This window comes from Pinus tabuliformis, chromosome 8, assembly GCF_031772625.1.
Source record: "Pinus tabuliformis cultivar Carrire ecotype Pingquan chromosome 8, CPIR1, whole genome shotgun sequence".
NCBI classification, from domain to species: Eukaryota; Viridiplantae; Streptophyta; class Pinopsida; order Pinales; family Pinaceae; genus Pinus; species Pinus tabuliformis.
Window position 1 is genome coordinate 1703203170 of NC_142294.1, and position 9698 is coordinate 1703212867.

General features: G+C 37.6%; 1 protein-coding gene across 1 annotated transcript; it reads right to left on the minus strand.

Annotated features, from left to right (window-relative positions):
• Nucleotides 1-1915: 1915 nt before the first annotated feature.
• LOC149242806 (uncharacterized) lies at nt 1916-9155 on the minus strand. The gene is made up of 3 exons (XM_089374350.1): nt 8929-9155; nt 6418-6514; nt 1916-6309 (listed from the first exon to the last, which is right to left on the minus strand). The coding sequence occupies exon 3, from the start codon at nt 6225-6227 to the stop codon at nt 2298-2300; it is 3930 nt and encodes a 1309-aa protein (XP_089230476.1). The 5' UTR covers nt 6228-6309; nt 6418-6514; nt 8929-9155; the 3' UTR covers nt 1916-2297.
• Between the last annotated feature and the right edge of the window lie 543 nt (nt 9156-9698).

The following is a 9698-nucleotide window of genomic DNA, read 5'->3' on the forward strand; positions in this document are numbered from 1 at the left end:
TATTTTTAACTTCAAAATAATTTTACTTAATCAATTTTTGGTATTTAATTTTATTAAAATTATGAAAATCTTCATTAAGTTTTGGTATTTATTTTTATTAAAATTATGAAAATCTTGATTAAGTTTTGGTATTTACTTTTATTAAAAAATATTTTTTAATTTTTAGAAGAATTAGTAAAAAAAAATATAAATACATAAAATTATAAATTACATTTTCATAAACTTCCCCAAATAAAATAGTCTTTTATTAAATATAATTTTAAAATAACAAAATTATTATTTCTTTTAATTTTAAAATAAATATATCACTTTACCCTACTAAATTAGATAATATAATATTAATATTTAATATATATGATATTAATAATATTTAAAAAATACTACATAATAGCTAATACTTACTTGTAACTATATTTGAAATAATATAATACATACTTGTAATATTCCATTGATTATCTAATATTAATATTTAATATGTATGATATTAATAATATTTAAAAAATACTACATAATAGCTAATACTTACTTGTAACTATATTTGAAATAATATAATACATACTTGTAATATTCCATTTCTAGGAATCAAAGACAGTACTTTCATTAATTAGTTAAAGACATTAGTACAAGTAAGAATAGCTAATTAATTTGTACTATACCACATAACGTAATAACGCTAATTGCTAAATAGGGAATAATCACCCTAATAGTGAATAGGGATCTAACAGCTATAAGGATCCGCTAATAGCAATATAATAGCTAGAAGCTAAATAGAGAATAGTTAATTTAATAGCTATTATTTAAATAGTTAACGGGGTTCGCATTCTTAGTACTGCCCCTCCACACCCATGAGCTTGGTCGTTAAATTAGTGTATAGTCATTATTGATCAATCCACCAATTAGGTTCAATGTACAACGTGCAGTACCGTATTTAACTGCGCATTAAAGTTTTTACAAGTCGATACTCATTGATTTACGAGGATGGGAGGATGGGAGTGGGAGGAAATATCGGAGAAAACATTTCATGAGAGTGTATAGGAGGGAAATATTGAAAAAAAACATAACACTAATGTTTTTTCTAACCCTTTTTTGAGTAAATATATCTCATCACAAAATATTATTATTTAACTCCAAAAAAAATCATAAAAAATAAAAACATTTATTTATTTTTGTGACTTGTTTATTATTTTTTATAAAGTTTTTTCACAATATAATTAAGAATAAATATTTTTGTAGGAAGCCTTTGTGTGGCTAGTGACCCAAAAAAAGCTGAACCAAAAAAACTAAATTGTTAGATTAAACAAAAAGGAGTTAGCTAAAACTGTTGTCACAAACATTGTTGGGGGTATTTAGATGGTTCCATGTCCAGTTTGAATTTCTTTTAAGTGAGATGCACTACTCTATACCACAGACTATTTTACAACGACATGTTTAATATAAATGGCATTTATGAACGTAGGGAAATGTTTCTTAGTTTTTTCCATATAAAACTTTGCTGGAGAAAAGATAAAAATCACGTTATATTCGATGATAATTAAACACCTATTTTGAAAGTGTGTTTTGTCCCAACCAAAAAAAATCCAAACAAATTCATGTACTCTTATTTTGAAAGTGTGTTTTGTCCCAACCAAAAAAAATCCAAACAAATTCATGTACTCTTATATGCCGTCATTCCTTGAAGGACCATCCTTCTTGACATTAGTTTTCAGGATTAGCCTTCTAACGGGGTGTCATTGCCTCAGTTTTATATGCCTAAGTGTCATATTCATAGTTGTAAATGTCTTTGAGATTTTGATTTAGTCCATCAATTCAGTTATAAACACTATTGATTCATTTGAAAACGGTTTAATTCTTAGCCAGCAAGCATTTCATGCCCTGACAACTCGACTACTGCTTCTGTTAAGCAGATTGAGAACCATTGCCATTGAAGAGTTTCTTGCAATTTAAATTCTTGATCCACAAAGATTCATGTTTCTTGTTTCTTACTTAAGGTAAGAAGCAAAGAAGAACGAACACCCATCAGGGTGACAGAGTATGTATAAAGGGGGTGGATCTGAATCTGTTTTCCCTAAAAGGAACTTCCAATTTTATGAAACAATTTTTATTTGGACATGCTTTATTACACGGTTAACACACTAATTTAAAAGGAAAAAACTATTTAGGTACCTCTTTGATACTGAAAAGGAAGACTACTCAGCTATCCATGTTTTCTGACTTCACTTTCAATAAATAAAACAGAAGTGTTGGAAAGGCAACTGATTTCTTGTTTGCGGATAGTGAAAGGATAGGCACAGACATAATCAAGAATCAAGGTTAACTCTCTGTTCGACTGGGTCAATTACCTTTAAGAGCTTGACCACATCTACCATTGTGGGGCGCTTCCCTGGATCTTCCGATGTGCACATTTCTGCTAAATGTAGCACCTGCAGCATCTGAGACTTCCCGGGCCCGCGAGAGATGAAGGGATCCAGGGTCTCTTCTACTTGGTCCATCTTGATCATATGCCTCACCCAACCCACGAGATTTCCACCTTCCCCTTCTTTGAATTCCATACCAGTAGGTTCCTTGCCAGTTAACAATTCCAGCAAAATGACTCCATAGCTGTAAACATCACCCTTTGTTGTTGCCTTCCAGCTTTGCCCATATTCAGGAGGAATATAGCCGAAGGTTCCTGCAAGATTTGTGCTTACATGACTGTCATATGCACTTATGAGACGAGCAAGGCCAAAATCAGCAACCTTGGGTTCAAATGACCCATCTAAAAGGATATTGCTCGATTTCATATCCCTGTGAATAATGTGGGGAACGAAACCATGATGCAAAAATGCGAGACCTTGTGCAGAACCCATGGCAATCTTGAAGCGCTTTGGCCAGTCAAGGACCTCAACAGCATCTGCACGATTACGGAGCCACAAATCAAGACTGCCGTTCTCCATATACTCGTAAATCAGAAACTTGTCCTCCCCCAAAACGCAGTAGCCAAGTAAGCATACCAGATTCCTATGCTTCACCTTTCCAATAGTTTCCATCTCCGCTAGGAACTCACGGTTACCCTGTCCAAGCCCGTGGCTTAGCCTTTTGACAGCTACAATCCTGCCTTCTGGAAGAACAGCTTTATAGACAGTGCCAAAACCACCATCCCCAATGATATTGGTCTTGTTGAAGTTATGAGTTGCTGTTAGAATATCACTTGGGCTAAGGCGCAACAGAGGCCTTTCAAACATTGCCACATTGATACTAAGAGGCTCCTTCATCTTTTTCGAAAAATAATAGTCACTGGGTTCAAGAGGAGCTGTGAGCATCGTTTTCTCTGGATTTTTCACCAAAGCTTCCTGCCTCAACATACTCCACCTAATAACGGCCAAGATCAAGCAAAGCAATGAAAATGTACTCCCTATTGCTATTCCCCATACAGCACCTTTGCTCAAGAAGGATCCTGAGGGACACACAATACCAGTTGGCTGCCCACATAGTCCCGGGTTGGCAAGGAATGACAAATTAAAATTCTCGCAACTCTCGGGAATCTCTCCCACTAATGCATTTTCTGAGAAGTTTGTGAATTCAAGGCCAAAAATTTTACACAAGCTGGGAGGGATGTTACCTTCGAGATGATTGGACGACAGGTCCAAGTACATCAGTGAGGCTAGGTTAGCCATCTCTGCAGGAATGCTTCCAGTAAGACTATTATTATGAACAACAAAAAACACTAGTGAAGATAGATTTCCTATAGCATCTGGAATGGTCCCTGTAAATCTGTTATTGCTCAAATCCAAAAACAATAAAGGATTGCCCAGATTTGGAAAAGACGATGGTAAGAGACTGTCGGTGAGATTGTTGTTGCTCAAATCTAAATGAGTGAGCCTTTTTGGATTTCCAAGAGCTGCAGGAAGGGTGCCCGTCAGTTTATTATTTGTTAAATTAAGCTTCACAAGGCCTGAAATCCTTCCTAACCCCATAGGAATACTACCAGAAAACTGGTTATGAGACAAAATCAGACCTTGAAGGTTTTGGAGTCTCTCGAAATCAGGTAAAATGGGCCCACTAAGAAAATTGAAGGACAAATCCAGCAAAGTCAGATTTGCAAGCCAAGAAAGTTGCCGAGGAACATGACCAGTAAGTAGGTTTCCCTGTAAATTTAACTCAACTATCACGCTGCAATTCCCAATCTGCTCAGGAATGTTACCAGTCAAATTGTTCCATGAAAGGTCCAACAGTCCATGGTGCTGTGTAAACTCGGAATCAGGTAATGGGAATATTTCCTTGTATCCAGCACAAATTTCACCTGGAATGGAACCAGAAAGCTTGTTATGAGAAAGGACAAGGTTATCCAACATTTCTAGCTGCCCAATCTTTCTTGGAATTGTGCCAGACAAATCATTACTTCCCAAATCAACAGCCACAAGATTGACACAGTCAAAAAGTTCAGGAGGAATTTTGCCTCTGAGCCTGTTGCCATGAAGTGATAAATTTGTTAAATTCTTCATTTTTCCAACCTCTTTAGGAATAAATCCTTGTAAATAATTGTTATCAAGGTGCAACCTCTGGAGATTGTTGGCAGTAGACATGGACGGAGACAACCCACCCACAAGGAAGTTATTGCTGAGTGATATTCCAAGCAATGTCTGTGAACTCCAAAGCTCATCTGGTAATTTTCCAGAGAAATTATTGTGTGCCATGTCTAAGGTGACCAAAGGCAGACTTGAAAGATAGCCAGGGATTCCACCAGACAAATTGTTCCCATCCAATAACAAGTCTGTCAAATTCATGCACTCTCGGAAAGTGTCCTCTATGCTACCTGTAAACTGATTCAGTGACAAAGAGAGAGAGGCTAGGCTCTTGGCATGACAAAGCTCTGATGTTATTGATCCATAGAGCTTGTTAGCATCAATTCCCAATGTTCTGAGAGATGAACAGTTGCCCAATTCCGGAGGTAAATGACCTTCAAACTGGTTTTTGGATAACCTTATAGAAGTTTCTCTTCTCCATCCACCAAGCCAGGATGGAAGGGGTCCTGTCAGAAGATTTGCCTCAACAATAAAACTCTGAATTGACTCCAGATTTGCGAAATCATCGGGGAGCGGCCCAGTCAGCGCATTGAATGACAAATCTAGTACCTGCAATTTCCTACAATTGGCAATTGTGTTTGGAATCCACCCACTTAGTCCATTAATCGTAGTCATTAGATACAAAAGGTTGTGCAAACTGCCAATGCTGTCTGGTAATGATCCTTCAAGGTTATTCTCTGAGAGGTCAAGTTTCGTCAGAGATTTAAGGTTTCCAATTTCTGAGGGAATGTGCCCACTGAACTTACAACCCCGAAAATCTAATATATTAAGCTTAACAAGTTTTCCAATTTCAGCTGGTATTTCATCACTGAATGAGTTTGATCCTATCCATAGACAGACCAAATTTTCCATGCCCCCAATTTCCTTTGGCAGCAATCCGGATAGTGCATTATAACTGAGATCCAGAGTGACTAAATTAGTAAGATGGCCAAATTCAGCAGGGAAAACTCCAGAGAAGGAATTTTCACTGGCATCCAGATATAACAATTTTGACAAATTCCCCATCTGGGGGGGAATGCTACCAGAAAATATATTGGAACTGAGATCAAGATACTTCAAATTTTCAAGATTGCCGAGCTCGGTAGGAAGGCTACCTGAGAATGAATTAAAATTTAAAACTAGCTTTGAGAGGTTATTAAGATGGCCTAGATGCGAAGGTAGGCTTCCGGTGAAACGGTTTCCATTCAGCACTAAAACTTTTAAATTGACAAGATTAGCAATCTCAGGGGGCAGCACACCATATAGATCATTGTTGCTCAAGTCTAGATATTCTAGTTTTGGAAGACCCCAGAGCTGTGAAGGTGGTTTCCCTGTCAGTGCAGTATTGCTCAAATTCAGACTTTGCAAATTTGTTAGGTTTCCTATTGCAGGGGATATGGTTCCCTGCAGAAATATGAAGGATAAATCCAGGGAAAGAACCCTTCCCTGCATACACTGTATACCCGTCCATGCACAAGGAGAGGAGTCTGTTTCCAGCCAGTCAGTGAGGACAGTTTCGTTTTTGAAGCATTTTTTCAGGCTTGTCAAAGCTTGAATGTCTTGAGAACAACCTGTGCTAATGAACGATCTGCACAGCAATATAGTAAACAAAATCCATACGAATTCTCGACGGCCGGATGAGAGGAAAAGATTAGGCATTGTGCATGCACCACCGACCCGTGTCATCAGAACGAAATTGCAGTCCGACCTGTGTAAATATACACGGACTTTAAACAGATGGAGAGTTTCTTGCTCGGCACAGTATCGTCTGGAAGCATACAAATGAAAAAGACATGTCAGCTCCAAGAACATTTGACCTAATTATCTGATAGAAAATTCGTAACAAATATTTATAAAAGGCATAAAAATTACTTACAAGATCAGTAATCATCTTTAATTCCACAAACTAAACCAAATTAGTGTTCACCAAAGTTGGAATATCAACCGTCGGCCCATCGAGCTCCATCAGGCTCCTGCTTGAAGAAAAATCCAATTCAAATAAGTTAAGCTGCAGTATTGACGGCATAATTGCGCTTGAACACGTTACAGAAACAATTATCTAAGCACTACCTTTAACCAGATTTCAATAGCTGCATCGACCTAGGATTAAACAGAAAGATATTTTGACCGGATAAATGCTTTCGAAACTCCAGAAGAGCGACGTTAGCAAACTTAACCGAGACAGAAATTGGAATCTTTAAAAATATTTGAAAGCTGAAATGGCGTCAGAGGGCGAATTCCGCTAGGTTGTTCCAACAAAACCTTCAAAGTAAGGTAAAACATTTTGCAAAGACTCTCTGAACAAAATCCAACATCGAGAAGCGATTCGGACTTTGGAAGAATACAAGACGAAAATATAACATAATATAAGAAACCGAAACAGTAAGCAAGTTAACAATAACGCAGTCTAGCATTTGCAAGTGCGAGAGACAACTATAAGCACGCTGAAAAGATAGTTCTATTTCGCAGGGTAATCATAATAGCATATATCCTTGGACACATTTTAACAGAAACATCAATAGTACAATAAACGAAAATCAGTATGGATCGAAACCCTACAATAAACGAAAATCAGTATGGATCAAAACCCCAGAAGAAACCGCTCATTTTAGCAAAAACCTCAGGAGTAAAACACCCATCCATTCAAAAAATTCAAACGGACACCACTCATTGTCAGAAAAACACCTCTATCCATACCTGTCGAAACTGCGTATTATAACAAAATAACAGCCATCGACAGCTAACAAACAAAAACTAAGAGAAGCGGCGCATTTAGGCAGAGTTTCGTGGAAACGTCTCTCCATCAAAGAAATTGGGCAGAAAACTACTAGAAACGTCGCATTCTACAAAATATCAGTTATCGAAGCTAAATTTTAAGAGAACCAGCGCAATTTCACAGAAAATCTCTATCACTATAAGATCTTAAGCAGAGAAATGTAGTAGAAACGTTGAATTTCCCAAAATAGTAGATATCGAGCCAAATGTTTAAGAAAAACGGCCCTGTTTCCCAGAAACATCTCTGTAAGGAATTTTAAGCAAAGCGATCATGTAGAAACGTTGGATTTCACACAAAAACAGCTATGAAGGCTAATATTTAGGAGAAACCATGCAGCTTTAGGAACACCTCTCTCTGCAAAAAGCTTAAACAGAAAAATCAAGTAAAAAAGTTGCATTTCCTAAAATAACAGCTACCGAGGCTAAACTTTTGAGAAGCCTGGCAGTATTATAGATAAAAAACAAACAAACAAAAACAAAGAATAGTAAGTCTCTTTAAGTAAAGATATCCAGTAGAAATGTTGCATTTCACAAAATAACACCTATCAAAGGTTAACCTTAAAATTTAAGGGAAACGACGCAGTTTTATGTAAAATATCTCTCTATAAGTAAGTTGAAGCACAGATATCAAGTAGAACGATTGCATTTCTCAAAATAGCAGCTAATGAGGTTTAAATGCAAGAGAAATGGTGCATTTGGGCAAGAAATTTTCATCGGAATAATAAAGCGGAGACATTGCATTTCACAAAATAACAGCGATCCAGGCGAATGATATTTAAAAGAAACGCTGCAGTTTCATGCAGAAAAAGTCTAACCAGACAAATCATCTGGAAACGTCGCAGTTGGCAAAATACCAACTATCCAGGGAAACTAACTTTCATCAGAATAATCAATTGGAAACATTGCATTTCACAAAATAACAGCGATCCAGGCTAATAATAATTAAAAGAACTGAAAAACAAAGAGAAGAAAAACTAAAAACAAAAACAAAAACGGTGCAGGATAGCAATATTTAAGAGAAAGGGTGCAGGCTAATAGTATTTAAAAGAAGCGGTGAAGTTTCATGCAGAACAAGTATAATCTGACAAATCAACTAGAAACGTCAGATTTGACAAAATAACAGCTATAGATGTTAGAAAATTTAGCAGAGAAATCAAGTAGAAACGTTGCATTTCACAAAATAATAGCAATCTACACTAATATCTAAATCTAAGGTAGAAACGTCGCACATCGCAAACTAACATCTATTGAAATTTTGAAACCAATATTTAAAAGAACTAGCACGGTTACATGGAAGAAAACCTTTCCGTAAGAAATTTCAAGCAGAGAAAACTGATAGAAACGTCGTGTTCACAAAATAGCAGTACGTATCGACTCTAAATTTCCATACAAGCCTTTCATTTTCACATAAAAACAGTTTTTCAAACCTAAATTTAAAAGCATAAACCACAAATTTTCAAACAGAAACAGACAAAATAGCAACGCACACAAAACAAAAAGCAAAAAACGCTCAGCTTTGCGGAAATTCTGAGAGGAAAACAACAGTTTCATCTTAATAAACCAGCCAGATCGTTTACAAGCATTAAATTAACCAACATTCAACTTTCTTTACCTTTACGACGCCATTTCTGTCTCCAGCCAAGCCTTCAAACGCCAAAGAAACTTCCAGTAGCGCTCTCTCTCCGACTCCACAACAATGATGTTGTGGCCCTCGGACGGCAGTTCACAGCCATATCATCAACCCATCCCGGCAGTCCTTCGCACACTGACACAGCTTCCAGGAGGATGCAGGCACGGCACAAATAAACGATGCTCCTTTTCCGCGAGTGAATTATTTTTCCCTATTAACCATCGGTAAAAACATCTTATCCACCCTATCGTTACCCGAGGGCTTTATTTTACCCCCCGCCACACCCGCCATCATTGTTCCCCGCCAGGGTTTGAGTCGGCGGCGACTTTTTTAATTATTATTTTTTTTGGTCTCGTGAAAAAAGAAACGCCGTGTTGACGTGTCAGAGCTCTGTCATTTCCAGATTCCTATTTAATGGATCCTCGGCCGTCGACGTGCACGGTACCACCCTGGGCTGTCCAGTCAGCACTGCCATTCCACGTGACATGTTTCTGCGAGTTCAGACGCTGCCAAATTGTACTTGGGGAGTGGCAGTGCCAACCCATGCTTCAAAACTGCCGGCAGCTCCAAAGTCCCGGCCGGGAATTTCGATGGAATCTCGGCAGAATCTCTGTGTATCAGGACCGTGATCCTTCCGCCGCGGGGCAGGGACTTCCGGCATCGAGAAGGGACGAAATTATGATTGTCTTAATTGTCCGTCAGCGTGTCCACGTCAATTGACAGGAAATTTTCTGTCCACCGCTGGCTGAAAG

Coding starts and splice junctions, on each gene's coding strand:
- LOC149242806 (XM_089374350.1), bottom strand. CDS start 6,227: ATGACACGGGTCGGTGGTGCATGCACAATGCCTAATCTTTTCCTCTCA.